General features: G+C 42.7%; 1 protein-coding gene across 4 annotated transcripts in view; it reads left to right on the top strand.

The window, feature by feature from the left end:
- The first annotated feature begins 13,229 nt into the window (after positions 1-13,229).
- Positions 13,230-15,763, top strand: part of abca5 (ATP-binding cassette, sub-family A (ABC1), member 5) — a 93,331-nt gene continuing 90,797 nt past the window's right edge. For 3 of the 4 annotated variants that reach the window (XM_014212913.2, XM_014212904.2, XM_045723354.1), the window contains exon 1: positions 13,230-13,468. In XM_014212913.2, coding sequence (XP_014068388.1) covers positions 13,456-13,468 — 13 coding nt within the window. In that variant the 5' untranslated portion in view covers positions 13,230-13,455. The remainder of the gene's footprint in view (positions 13,469-15,763) is intronic. The other variant, XM_014212922.2, reaches the window with a different exon arrangement.

The raw sequence follows: 15,763 nt of genomic DNA, 5'->3' as shown, positions 1-15,763 counted from the left end.
AATGTCAGTCAAGACACAATCAAGTGAGACGACAAAAATACATAAAATCAAATCAAACGTTATTTGCCACATGTGCCGTGCACAAGAAGGTAGAGTGAATGAAATGACACTGGGAATAAAAATATATTATTCAGCAGTACTAACAAATCACCACTAGATTGCGCTCTTGTCCTATGTACAATTTATTTACATACTATCAACAGAACAGAGCCATGGAACAGGTAGGCCAACGAAACAAGGTGTGAGGCTGTGTGTGTGTCACAGGAGGTTGGGGGCACATTAATTGGGGAGGACTGCTCATGGTAATGGCTGGAGCGTTAGAGGTGGAATGGTATCACATATATTAAACACGTGGTTTCCATGTGTTTGATGCCATTTCATTTGCTCCATTACAGCCATTATTATGAGCCGTCCTCACCTCAGCAGCCTCCAATGCTGTGTGTGTGTGTGTGTGTGTGTGTGTGTGTGTGTGTGTGTGTGTGTGTGTGTGTGTGTGTGTGTGTGTGTGTGTGTCCGTCTCAAATGGGGGCAATACAGGGCCAATGAAAAGAAGATCCACTTCAGACTATTGACATGCATTTTTTTGGTGCTACCCATCAAGCATTTGATGTCAGGCAATGTCTTCTTTTTTTATTTTTGGGGGTTGTGGTCTGGACCGGTCTTGATATGAACGTCTGCAGATGTAGATTTTCCAACCAATCATAGACATCCACAGATCTGAACCAGTCATAGACATCTATGTTGCACAAGTTTGGGAAGCACAGTACAGCACAATACAGTATAGTAGAGTACAGTACACAGTACAGTAAAGAAAAGTAGAGTACAGTAAAGTAAAGGATAGTGTAATGTATTATACCCTACTTTACTCTAATGTACTCTACTAAACTGTACTCTACTGAACTGAACTCTACTCTACTGAACTAAACTGTACTCTGCTCTACTGAACTAAACTGTACTCTGCTCTACTCTACTGAATTAAACTCTATTGTACATTTACTCTACTAAATTCAACTCTACTGTACTGTAGTGTACTGTACTCTACTCTATTTTACTCTACTCTACTCTAATGAATTAAACTCTACTGTACTGTTCTGTAATATACTGTACTCTACTGAATTAAACTCTACAGTCCTGTACCGTACCATATTGTACAGTACTCTTCTGTGTTCTACTGTATTAAACTGCCTTTCTGTACTGTGATGTTCAAACTTGTGAAACATAGCCTAAATCTCTATGATTCATTCAGATTTGTATCTGGTCCACACCAACCAAATATGTACTTATTTGTGCAAATGCATTTGATGTCAATGTCTGGAAAAGATGTCTAAAAGACGTATTTGCAATGTAATTTTGCTTACTGGGTAAGAACAGATAGAAAGGTCGGCAAGAACCAGAGGAGGCTGGTGGGAGGAGCTATAGCAGGACTGGCTCATTGTAAAGGCTGGAATGGAATAAATGGAACAATATCAAACACATCAAACAAATGGAAACAACATGTTTGACTCCATTCCATTTATTCCATTAGAAACATTACAATGAGCCTGTCATCCTATAGCTCCTCCCACCAGCCTCCACTGAGAAGAACATATAGGAAGATAGAAAGTGCCCTTCTCTCGAACAGAAACCTTACAGGCAGCGGCCAGTAGCTCACACACACATTCAGTGAGTTGGCAAGAGCACAAATAATCTGGGACCAGGCTAGGAGGGAGGGGATTAGGAGACAGATTAGTTAATACCCAATAGACTAACTTTCATAGCTAACGTTACTTCCAAAGATTTTTAAAAGTATATTTGTTACCATGACTAGCTAACTAGTAAGTGGTAAACAAAGGTCTAGCGTGGGTGATGGCTAAAAGCTATACTTAGCTAGGTAGATAGCTAGCAGTAACATGCCCCAAACACTCCATCTAGTTCTTCAGTTATATCATCTGCATTAACTTCCAGCGCCACCCCAGAGGTAACCCCCGTGATAGGTGCCCTGCTTTGAAGACCCACAAACTACATATTCCATTCAGATAACTGTTTAAAGGGCACAAAGCACACTTCTTCTGCTCCGCAGACACCAAAAAAAAGAAAACACTTCTTGTTATTCTAACTGATGCCGCATTACTCAACGCATCCATGATTTTTATCGAGATTTCCTCCAACCCCCATGTTATCCACCTTGATGAGTAGGCCTTCCTTCCACATCATATCATAAGCCTACATCAAAGAAAACGGCTACCACCACCTCCTTATTTGCCCGTGCCTTCCGTTTGACTGACTCAAGGCACAGTACAGGATCCATTGTTCCCCTGCCTTTCCTGAACCCACTTTGATCTGGTGACATTAGTCCTCTACTCTCCAGAAAGTATGTCAGCCTTTCCGTTATCATTCTTTCCCTAAGTTTATATACATGAGATGTCAACGCTATCGGCCTACAGCTTGAAGGACATTTAGGGTCTTTCCCTGGTTTCCATATTGGCACCACTACCGCCTGCCTCCAACTTCCAAGCAGTTTCCCTTCCTGCCCCACCTTATCGTAAAGGCCCAATACTTTCCCCATTGCAGTGTCACTGAGATGAGCCATCATGATGTAACACATCCCATCCATCCCAGGAGATGTTACCCCAGCTTTAGCTAATGCTCTCTTCATCTCAGCCAACGTAAAAGGGCCATTCAATGTATCCCCCACTTTCGCTCTCTGATCCAGGACCCTCGGATGTTCTCCTCTGACCCTCTCTCTCCCACTCTTCTGTCAGATCATTTGAGCTGTGCACCTCCACAAATGCCTGGGCTAACATCTCTGCCTTCTCCACATATCTCTCACTGCAACAATCTCCCCACTTTTCAGCACAGGGAGATCCCAATCTATTCTGACCCCACTCATCCTCTTAATCATCCCCTATACAGTACCTTTCCACCAGAAGTGGTTCTGCCTATGTTTCCACAGAACCGGCACCCATACTCTCTCTTAACTGTCCTAATGATTGTTCTTACTACTGCTTGTTTATACTGAATCAGGTGCTGGTAATTATGGGTCCTTTTCAACATTCTGAAAGCCCTGTTCCTACACTTCACTATTTCTCTACACTCTTCAATCCACATTTTATGATTTTTTTATCCCAGCCTTCAGCTACCCTTAACCCCTCCTATATATCTCTAAAAACCATCCAGTCTTGACTTATACTTGCCATATATTTTTCACCGTGCTGTGATGTTTCACAAAAGTTCTGAACCTTTCTATTCTTATAGTTTCCACAGATTCTAAATTAAAGATGAACACCTTTATTAAAAGTACTATTATATTATTGTTCGACTGACCATGGCTTTTCAAGTCACCCGGCAGTGCTATTTGCAAAGATAGCTTTAAGTAAATGTTGCGATTTTACAGCCATTCCTGAACCTGCGACCAAAAACAAACTACATATGGGCAATACCAAAACAAGTGATCTAATGATTATTTATCTTTGCAGCAAAATATGCAGATCTGGGATGTTTGCATCCCCCATATCCATAACATTGTATTGGAAAACAAACTGGATGATCTCCGTTCAAGATTGTCCTACCAACGGGACATTAAAAACTGTAATATCTCATGTTAACAGAGTCGTGGCTGAACGACGACATGGATAATATAGAGCTGGCAGGGTTTTCCGTGCATCGGCAGGACAGAACAGCTACGTCTGGTAAGACGGGGGCAGGGGGTGTGTGTCTATTTGTCAATAACAGGTGGTGCGCGATGTCTAATATTAAAGAAGTCTCGAGGTATTGCTTGCCTGAGGAAGAGTACATTATGATAAGCTGCAGACCACACAATCTACCAAGAGAGTTCTCATCTATATTATTTGTAGCCATCTATTTACCACCAAAGAACGAAGCTGGCACTAAGACCGCACTCAACAAGCTGTATAAGACCATAAGCAAACAAGAAAATGCTCATCCAGAAGCGGCACTCCTAGTGGCCTGGGGACTTTAATGCAGGCAAACTGAAATCTGAGTTACCTCATTTCTACCAGCATGTCACACGTGTAACCAGAGGGAAAAAAACTCTGGACCACATTTACTCAACACACAGAGACGCATACAAAGCTCTCCCTCGCCCTTCATTTGGAAAATCTGACCATAAGTCTATCCTCCTGATTCCTGCTTGCAAGCAAAAACTAAAGCAGGAAATACCAGTAACTCGCTCAATACGGAAGTGGTCAGATGATGTGGATGCTACGCCTCCTGTACTCCCTATTCACTCATGAGTGCATGGCCAGGTACGACTCCAACACCATCATCAAGTTTGCCAATGACACAACAGTGGTAGGCCTGATCACCGACGATGATGAGACAGCCTACAGGGAGGAGGTCAGAGACCTGGAGGTGTGGTGCCAGGACAACAACCTCTCCCTCAATGTGAGAAAGACAAAGGAGCTGATCGTGGACAACAGGAAAAGGAGGGCCAAACAGGCCATATTAACATTGACGGGGCTGTAGTGGAGCGAGTCGAGAGTTTCACGTTTTTAGCCGTACCCACATCACCAACAAACAAGAATGGTCCAAACACACCAAGACAGTCATGAAGAGAGCACAACAACACCTTTTCCGCCTCAGGAGACTGAAAAGATTTGGCATGGGTCCCCAGATTCTAAAAAAGTTCTACAGGTGCTACCACCGAAGCCCACTCCTGGGCTACAATATCCGGATCCCTTCTACTGCCGGTACGGGGCACGGAAACCCGCCGATCCTCTACGACTGGAATACCGACATAATCTGCCCGAGGAGTCTAACAGGCCCCTCATGACGTCCGTGACGTCCGCTGAAGGCCCATTCTGCTAACCGGCCTGCTAGCTATCTAGAGCTACTTGGAACCCAACTAATTCCACGACTGGTCTATCGACGTCACCGCACGAAGAGGCAAAAACAGACATACCCCCATCGCGACGTCCCACAAAGGCTAACTTGCTAGCCCCGGTCTGCTAACTGCTAGCTTGCCAGCCCCGGCCTACTAACTGTTAGCTTGTTAGCATCGGACTGCTAACTGTCTGAATCGCCGTGTCCCCAGTCACTGGACCCATATGGACCCATATGTTCACCTGGCTACGCATGCCTCTCTCTAATATCAATATGCCTCGTCCATTACTGTCCTGGTTAGTGATTACTGTCTTATTTCACTGTAGAGCCTCTAGCCCTACTCAAAAGGCCTTAACCAACCATGTTGTTCCACCTCCTACATATGCGATGACATCACCTGGTTTAAACGTCTCTAGAGACTATATCTCTCTCATCATTACTCAATGCCTAGGGTTACCTCCAATGTACTCACATCCTACCTTACCTTTGTCTGTACACTATGCCTTGAATCTATGCTATCGTGCCCAGAAACCTGCTCCTTTTACTCTCTGTTCCAAACGTGCTAGACGGCCAGTTTGTATAACCTTTAGCCGTACCCTTATCCTACTCTGTTCCTCTGGTGATGTGGAGGTTAATCCAGGTCCTGCAGTGCCTAGCTCCACTCCCACTCCCCAGGTGCTGTCATTTGTTGACTTCTGTAACCGTAAAAGCCTTGGTTTCATGCATGTTAACATTAGAAGACTACTCCCTAAGTTTGTTTTACTCACTACTTTAGCACACTCTGCCAACCGGGATGTCTTAGCCGTGTCTGAATCCTGGCTTAGGAAAACCACCAAAAACCCTGAAATCTCCATCGCTAACTATAACATTTTCCGCCAAGATAGAACTGCCAAAAGGGACGGTGTTGCAATCTACTGTAAAGATAGTAATACAGAACTCTGCAGGCTATCCAAGTCTGTACCCAAACAATTCGAGCTTCTACTTCTAAAATGCACCTTTCCAGAAACATGTCTCTCACTGTTGCCGCTTGCTATAGACCTCCCTCTGCCCCCAGCTGTGCCCTCAATACCATATGTGAATTGATTGCCCCCCATCTATCTTCTGAGCTCGTGCTACTAGGTGACCTAAACTGGGACATGCTTAACACCCCAGCCATCCTACAATCTAAGCTTGATGCCCTCAATCTCAGACAAATGATCAATGAACCTACCAGGTACAACCCCAAAACCATAAACACGGGCACCCTCATAGATGTCATCCTAACTAACTCGCCCTCCAAATACACCTCTGCTGTTTTCAATCAAGATCTCAGCAATCACTACCTCATTGCCTGCATCCGTAATGGGCCTGCGACCAAACGACCACCCCTCATCACTGTCAAACGCTCCCTAAAACACTTCTCTGAGCAGGCCTTTCTAAGCGACTTGGCCGCGGTATCCTGGAATGACATTGAACTCATCCCATCAGTAGATGATGCCTGGCTATTCTTTAAAAGTGCCTTCCTCACCACCTTAAATAAGCATGCCCCACTCAAAAAATGTAGAACTAGGAATAGATGTAGCCCTTGTTTCACTCCAGACCTGTCTGCCCTTGATCAGCACAAAAACATCCTGCGGCGTTCTGCATTAGCATCGAATAGCCCCCGTGATATGCAACTTTTCAGGGACGTTACGAACAAATATACACAGGCAGTTAGAAAAGCTAAGGCTAGCTTTTTCAAACAGAAATTTGCCTCCTGTAGTACTAACTCAAAAAAGTTCTGGGACACTGTAAAGTCCATGGAGAATAAGAGCACCTCCTCCCAGCTGCCCACTGCTCTGAGGCTAGGAAACACTGTTACCACTGATAAATCCACTATAATTGAGAATTTCAATAAGCATTTCTCTACGGCTGGCCATGCTTTCCACCTAGCTACCCCTACCCCAGTCAACTGCCCAGCACCCTCCACAGCAACCTGCCAAAGCCCCCACCATTTCTCCTTCACCCAAATCCAGATAGCTGATGTTCTGAAAGAGCTGCAAAATCTGGACCCTCTCTTTCTAAAATGATCTGCTGAAATTGTTGCAACCCCTATTACTAGCCTGTTCAACCTCTCTTTCGTATCGTCTGAGATTCCCAAAGATTGGAAAGCTGCCGCGGTCATCCCCCTCTTCAAAGGGGGTGACACTCTAGACCCAAACTGCTACAGACCTATATCTATCCTACCCTGTCTTTCTAAGGTCTTCGAAAGCCAAGTTAACAAACAGATTACCGACCATTTCGAATCCCACCGTACCTTCTCCGCTATGCAATCTGGTTTCAGAGCTGGTCATGGGTGCACCTCAGCCACGCTCAAGGTCCTAAACGACATCATTACCGCCATCGATAAGAGACATTACTGTGCAGTCGTATTCATCGACCTGGCCAAAACTTTCGACTCTGTCAATCACCACATTCTTATTGGCAAGCTCGAAAGCCTTGGTTTCTCAAATGATTGCCTCGCCTGGTTTACCAACTACTTCTCTGATAGAGTTCAGTGTGTCAAATCGGAGGGCCTGTTGTCCGGACCTCTGGCAGTCTCTATGGGTGTGCCACAGGGCTCAATTCTCGGGCCGACTCTCTTCTCTGTATACATCAATGATGGTACTCTTGCTGCTGGTGATTCTCTGATCCACCTCTACGCAGACGACACCATTCTGTATACTTCTGGCCCCTCTTTGGACACTGTGTTAACTAACCTCCAGATGAGCTTCAATGCCATACAACTCTCCTTCCGTGGCCCCCAACTGCTCTTAAACGCAGGTAAAACGAAATGCATGCTATTCAATCGATCACTGCCCGCACCTGCTCGTCCGTCCAGCATCACTACTCTGGACGGCTCTGACTTAGAATACGTGGACAACTACAAATACCTGGGTGTCTGGTTAGACTGTAAACTCTCCTTCCAGACTCACATTAAGCATCTCCAATCCAAAATTATATCTAGAATCGGCTTCCTATATCGCAACAAAGAATCCTTCACTCATGCTGCTAAACACACCCAGGGTAAAACTGACCATCCTACCGATCCTCGACTTCGGTGATGTCATCTATAAAATAGCCTCCAACACTCTACTCAACAAACTGGATGCAGTCTATCACAGTGCCATCTGTTTTGTCACCAAAGCCCCATACACTACCCACCATTGCGACCTGTACGCTCTCGTTGGTTGGCCCTCGCTTCATACATGTCGCCAAACCCACTGGCTACAGGTTATCTACAAGTCTCTGCTAGGTAAAGCCTCGCCTTATCTCAGCTCACTGGTCACCATAGCAGCTCCCACTCGTAGCACGCGCTCCAGCAGGTCACCCCCAAAGCCAATTCCTCCTTTGGTCGTCTTTCCTTCCAGTTCTCTGCTGCCAATGACTGGAACGAACTGCAAAAATCTCTGAAGCTGGAGACTCATATCTAGCTCACTAGCTTCAAGCACCAGCTGTCAGAGCAGCTCACAGATCACTGCACCTGTACATAGCCCATCTGTAAACAGCCCATCTATCTACCTACCTCATCCCCATACTGTATTTATTTATTTATCTTGCTCCTTTGCACCCCAGTATCGCTACTTGCACATTCATCTTCTGCACATCTACCATTCCAGTGTTTAATTGCTATATTATAGTTACTTCGCCACCATGGCCTATTTATTGCCTTAACTTACCTCATTTGCACTCACTGTATATAGACTTTTTTTGTTTTCTTTTGTTCTACTGTATGGTTGTTTATTCCATGTGAAACTCTGTGTTGTTGTATGTGTCAAATTGCTACGCTTTATCTTGGCCAGGTCGCAGTTGCAAATGAGAACTTGTTCTCAACTAGCCTACCTGGTTAAATAAAGGTGAAATAAAAAATAAAATAAAAATAAAAATGGTGCACCACCGAGAGCATCCTGACCGGTTGCATCACCGCCTGGTATGGCAACTGCTCGGCATCCGACCGTAATGCGCTACAGAGGGTAGTGCGTACGTGCCAGTACATCACTGTGGCCAAGCTTTCTGTCATCAATTACATCTGCTGATATCTCAAAATGCTGTACAGAAACCCAGCCTAAAACCCCAAACAGCAAGCAATGCAGGTGTAGAAGCACGGTGGCTAGGAAAAACTCCCTAGAAAGGCCAAAACCTAGGAAGAAACCTAGAGAGGGACCAAGCTATGAGGGGTGGCCAGTCCTCTTCTGGCTGTGCCGGGTGGAGATTATAACAGAACATGGCCAGAACAGGGCGTCAACCCAGACAGGAAGACCACGTCAGTGACTCAACCAACTCAAGTGACGCACCCCTCCTAGGGACGGCATGGAAGAGCACCAGTAAGCCAGTGACTCAGCCCCTGTAATAGGGTTAGAGGCAGAGAATCCCAGTGGAGAGAGGGGAACCGGCCAGGCAGAGACAGCAGGGGCGGTTCGTTGCCCCAGTGCCTTTCCGTTCACCTTCACACTCCTGGGCCAGACTACACTCAATCATGGGACCTACTGAAGAGATGAGTCTTCAATAAAGACTTAAAGGTTGAGACCGAGTCTGCGTGTCTCACATGGGTAGGCAGATCATTCCATAAAAATTGAGCTCTATAACAGAAAGCCCTGCCTCCAGCTGTTTGCTTAGAAATTGTAGGGACAATTAGGAGGCCTGCGTCTTGTGACCATAGCGTACGTGTAGGTATGTACGGCAGGACCAAATCGGAAAGATAGGTAGGAGCAAGCCGATGAAATGCTTTGTAGGTTAGCAGTAAGCCAGTGTAGGGAGGCTAGCACTGGAGTAATATGATAAAATTTGGGGGTTCTAGTCAGGATTCAAGCAGTTTATTTTGTGCTTTATCCAGGTAGCCGGAAAGTAGAGCATTGCAGTAGTCTAACCTAGAAGTGACAAAAGCATGGATTAATTTTTCTGCATCATTTTAGGACAGAAAATGTCAGATTTTTGCCACGTTACGTAGATGGAAAAAAGCTGTCCTTCAAACAGTCTTGATATGTTCGTCAAAAGAGAGATCAGGGTCCAGAGTAACGCTGAGGTCCTTCACAATTTTATTTGAGACGACTGTACAACCATCAAGATTAATTGTCAGATTCAACAGAAGATCTCTTTGTTTCTTGGGACCTAGAACTAGCATCTCTGTTTTGTCCGAATTTAAAAGTAGAACATTTGCAGCCATCCAATTCCTTATGTCTGAAACACAGGCTTCCAGCGAGGGCAATTTTGGGGCTTCACCATGTTTCATCGAAATGTACAGCCTTGTGTCATCCACATAGCAGTGAAAGTTAACATTGTGTTTTCGAATGACTTCCCCAAGAGGTAAAATATATAGTGAAAACAATAGTGGTCCTAAAACGGAACCTTAAGGAACACCGAAATTTACAGTTGATTTGTCAGAGGACAAACCATCCACAGAGACAAACTGATATCTGTCCGACAGATAAGATCTAAACCAGGCCAGAACTTGTCCTTGTTGATCAATTAGGGTTTCCAATCTCTCCAAAAGAATGTGGTGATCGATGGTATCAAAAGCAGCACTAAGGTCTAGGAGCACGAGGACAGATGCAGAGCCTCGGTCTGACGCCATTAAAAGGTCATTTACCACCTTCACAAGTGCAGTATCAGTGCTATGATGGGTCTAAAACCAGACTGAAGCGTTTCGTATACATTGTCTTCAGGAAGGCAGTGAGTTGCTGCGCAACAGCTTTTTCAAAAATTTTTGAGAGGAATGGGAGATTCGATATAGGCCGATAGTTTTTTATATTTTCTGGGTCAAGGTTTGGCTTTTTCAAGAGAGGCTTTTTTACTGCCACTTTTAGTGAGTTTGGTACACATCCGGTGGATAGAGAGCCATTTATTATGTTCAACATAGAAGGGCCAAGCACAGGAAGCAGCTCTTTCAGTAGTTTAGTTGGAATAGTGTCCAGTATGCAGCTTGAAGGTTTAGAGGTCATTACTATTTTCATCATTGTGTCAAGAGATATAGTACTAAAACACTTAAGTGTCTCCCTTGATCCTAGCAGAGTTGTGCAGACTCAGGACAACTGAGGAATACGAAGATTTAAAGAGGAGTCCGTAATTTGCTTTCTAATGATCATGATCTTTTCCTCAAAGAAGTTCATGAATTTATCACTGCTGAAGTGAAATCCATCCTCTCTTGGGGGAATGCTGCTTTTTAGTTAGCTTTGCGACAGTATCAATGTAAATTGTCCGGTGCGATTTTTATGAATTGTTCAGCAGTCCAATGGCTTGGGGGTAGAAGCTGTTGAGGAGCCTTTTGGTCGTAGACTTTGCACTCTGGTACCGCTTGCCGTGCGGTAGCAGAGAAAACAGTCTATAATTTGGGTGACTGGAGTCTCTGACAATTTTATGGGCTTTCCTCTGACACGCCTATTATATAGGTCCTGGATGGCAGGAAGCTTAGCCCCAGTGATGCACTGGGCCGTACGCATTACCCTCTGTAGCGCCTTACGGTCAGATGCCGAGCAGTTGCCATACCCGGTGGTGATGCAACCGGTCAGGATGCTCTCGATGCAGATATCAATATTGCGGATTTATTGTTGGATCTGATTTTACTAGCTAACATTTCCATGGCCATAATAAATAGATATGCTGATAGTGGACAAACTTGTTTTACTCCTCTTTACAGTTTAATACTTTCTGAGATGTAGACATTATTTACTATTTTACACCTGGGGTTACTATACATACTGTAACTTTAACCCATTGTATAAGAGATTCTCCTAAATTAAAATAGTCCATGCATTTATATATAAATTCTAGTTGGACTTTATCAAAGGCCTATGAATAGCAGGCCTGGTTCTATTGTTTTCAGTTATAGTCTTATATTATCTCCAATGTATCTCCCATGTAAAAAATCTGATTAGGATGAATAATATTCGACAACACCTTTTTAATTCTAAGTGCTATACATTTTGCTAGAATTTTGGAATCACAACACTGAAGTGTAAGGGTTCTCCATTTTTATAGGAGTGGTTAAAACATGTTAATAATGGACCTTTGAGTACATCTAAAAATATTTGATATACCTCAAATGGTATGCCATCCAGCCTTGGAGTTTTGCTGGACTTAAAGGCTTTAATTACATCTAGAAATGCATCCTCTGTAATCGAGTTGAACAGTTAAACACAAGTCTTTCTGTACAGCTGTTCATTTCACACTACTAATTGAAAAAAAATCTTCACAATTAACTTGAGTTAGTAGAGATGGACTAGACTGAATTGAAAACATAAGCTTAAAGTACTTTGCTTCCTCTCAAAATATTGTTTGGTGAATCATCGATGACACTGTCATTTGTAACAAGTTTCTGTATATTATTTTTGGTAGCATTTCTATGTTGAAGATTAAAAAAGAATTTGGGGCATTTTTCCCAATATTTCATCCAGTTCGCTTTATGTTGTTAATATATTACACTTGATCTTTCTTGAATAAGCAACTCCATTTCTTTATGTTTTTCTTCTAACTTATTCTGTTCATGAAAACAAAAATTTGGTTTTGGTCTTAATTTAAGGTTAGTGTTATGCTTAGCAGTGTGTTTAAGGTTATTGTTAGGTTTAAAATGACATTTTAAGAAGAGAAATTGTAGAAATAGGCGGGGTTTATAACGTTGTGTTTGTGGTAACTAGTGACGACCCTGAACTGGAACTGTTGACGTCTGTTGTCTGCGCATGCGTAAATGCTGTTTTGGCGAAAGTTAGACGAAGAAAATGTTCTATTTGGTTAGCAGCTTTTTGACTTGTAATTTCAAACGTGTCATTCCAGATATCAATGCTGTAGTTTAACAGCGGAATGAAGCATATTTTCTCTGCGAAAAAATCAGAAAGTAGTGGTGCTGGGTACAACTTTACCCAGCATTCCATTCGCCCGTGTATACGGCGTTTGATAATTTGCTGAAATTCCACCAAAAACACATAAAGCTACATTAAGATGGGGAATAATTCCTTACTGGACCATATTATTGTGCACGGACTCAACATGCAATATTTTGTATTGTAGGTTTACCCAATGTGCATTCAGACTTTTTGTCTACATAAAGAAACTTATTGAGGAGTAACTATAGAGCCATAGTGTTGCTGAAATTGCTACCCTATCCCTGCTATCGGTCTTGGTTGGCACCGAGTTTTTATCTCAGTCTATTTTCTTCTATAAAAGTTACAGTTGTGCCATACATTTACGAACGGACAATCTGACTACGCTCTGAATTTACCAACAGCCCAGAGCACACTACAGCTTCAATGACTCTTGATTGGTCAACGTCACACTCTGTGGTACCGCATTCGATGGCAGAGACCGAAGTACGACAGAAAACACGATTTCTAGTAGTTACCATAGCCACAAAGTCAATTTGGACAATATCGTGAAAATGTATGAAAACAAAAATTAGCTTTTTGGTCTTAATTTAGGGTTATGCATAAGGTTAGCAGTGTGGTTACGGTTAGGCTTAAGGTTAGTGTTAGGTTTAAAATAACATTTTAAGAAGATAGATTGTAGAAATAGGCGGGGTGTATGACTTTGTGACTGTTGTAACTAGTGACGACTAGGAACGGCGATTTGGGTTTGTTTACATAAACGGACCTAAACCTAGAGCACAAGGGCCACAAAGGAACAAATTAGACAAAAAGACATGTCTTAATGTATTTCATACGTGAGTAGCTAAACCTTTTATATTTTATTTAATTGCAGAGCTATTTTTGTGTTAGCATTCTTTCTTTTCTAGCATCGCTCCTTGTGCACTCAGTTAGCTAGTTAACGGGTATCGTAGTGAGCTAACGTTAGCTACATAAAAACCGACCAGAATATATATTTTTAAATTGGGATATTTGTATCTATCCACTACATAATATTTTGTCTTCTAACATTCCCACTTGTCTAATATTGCTAGCTAATGTTAGCTATCTAACATGAACTGTAGTTAGTCGGTAACGTTAGTTAACTAGGTAGCTAGCATCCTAGCAACTGTAGCTAGCTAGCTAACGTGTACAACAGGGTTATTTATTGATCCATGGCCACAGCTCGGTTGGCGATTTTCCTCATGTTGCATGTTATATAAATCATTGAACACATTGAACCCTGTGTTATACGAACGTTGTAGAATAATATGGCGATTCCACACCAAATATTTTTGGTATGCCATTCTTCTGGCAATTCTCAAACGTCATTGTTCATGCTTTTTACATTTGTATCACAAACCATTTTTGAGAAAATCATGATTAAAGTGGTCCTTTTTAGACCTATATGCCTCCTGTAAGACTATAATCGGTGAACAATAACGCTCAGTGGCGGTCAGTGCCGTTTAAGATGAGGGAGGACGATGTTTTTTCATTAGCATGGCCTTATTTTTATTACAGCATATTGGATGACTGTCATTCATATTCCATTCACCCAGTTCAATGTGACAGCGATAGGTTTAGACTACTACATGATACTAAAATTTTCCCTATACCTATCATGAGGTTGCTACAACCTAGCCTATGAATGAAAGTTTACAACGTAGGTGCACACAGGTCTAGAGACAAATTTGAAGTGACAGACCATGACATAGGACTGACGGTGACATTCAGTACCACCTTGCACACTCTTGCCTGTATCTAGCTGATATAGGGTGTAATAATTAGTCCAACAGTTGCAAACAAGAGTTGCTATTGGACAAATACAGGTATTTTTTTTTATCCCTGTTTTGTTGCGTTTGCATCCTTTTAAGACACATTTTTCAATAGAATCATTCAGAATGAGTATCAATTAAAGTTGTATTAGACACATGTGCCGAATACAACAGGTGTAGACCTTACAGTGAAATATTTACTTACGAGCCCCTAACCAACAATGCAGTTAAAAAAAAAAAAAAAAAGTATCAAGTAATTAAAGAGCAGCAGTAATCACAAGCAGTGTAAACACTGTTCACTTTCATAGCAGCCACATTGTATTCCTTCTTTTATCTATGCGCTCTCCTCTCACCTCTTCGCTTGTGGATGCACAACATATCAGCTGTATGTGACCAGGCAAAAACCTTTCCAAGCCAAACCGCTACACACAGCCTACATTATTCTCACCATATTTGCTAAAGTAACGTCATAGTCAGCATAGCTAAAAGAACTAACGAGTTAGTAAACCCGCTACAATCATGCAGTTACATTAGTGTACAGTCAGTAAGTAGTTACACCGGCGGGCCCCGGTGGCAATAAATTAGTCAAACCAAAAGCTTACCTTGACTTGAAAGAGTTTCTGTGTTGTGTTGGATAGTCATAGCCAGCTAGCTAACATAGCATCCCTCTGTTTGAGCAGGCTAAACTAGCTAGCTGCATTTTCTAGCTAAGTGAAACTGAAAAAAAATTACTCTCTTACTTCTCCTTCATTTTGGAAGAAATTAGTTTAACTGTTCAACTATTGTCTCTCTCTCTCTCTTTGAGTCAACTACTCACCTCATTTTATACACTGCAGTGCTAGCTAGCTAGCTGTAGCTTATGTGTTCAGTACTAAATTGATTATCTGATCCTTTGATTGTGTGGACAACATGTCAGTTCATGCTGCAAGAGCTCTGATAGGTTGGAGGACGTCCTCTGGAAGTTGTCATAATTACTGTGTAAGTCTATGGAAGGGAGTGAGAACCATGAGCCTCCTAGGTTTTGTATTGAAGTCAATGTACCCAGAGGAAGACGGAAGATAGCTGTCCTCCAGCTATACCATGGTCCTACCCTACAGATGCTGTGGAGGCTACTGTAGACCTTTGCAAAATGTGGATGGTCCTCCCCTTCCTCTGAGGTGCCTCCACTGATAGCGTTACATGATACAGACAGCATTTTGGTGTCATTACATTATAGCTACTCCTTATATTGTGCTCTAAAATGTGACGATCGACTCGATTCGGTCTTATGTAGCAACATTTGAAATTGTGTTTTTTACGTAGGATAAAAGTAGATTGAGGAACAATGGGAAAAGTAAT

The sequence above is a fragment of the Salmo salar genome, chromosome ssa01 (genome assembly GCF_905237065.1).
Source record: "Salmo salar chromosome ssa01, Ssal_v3.1, whole genome shotgun sequence".
Lineage (NCBI taxonomy): Eukaryota > Metazoa > Chordata > Actinopteri > Salmoniformes > Salmonidae > Salmo > Salmo salar.
Note: the sequence above shows the minus strand (reverse complement) of the source record. Positions and strands in the feature narration are given on the sequence as shown.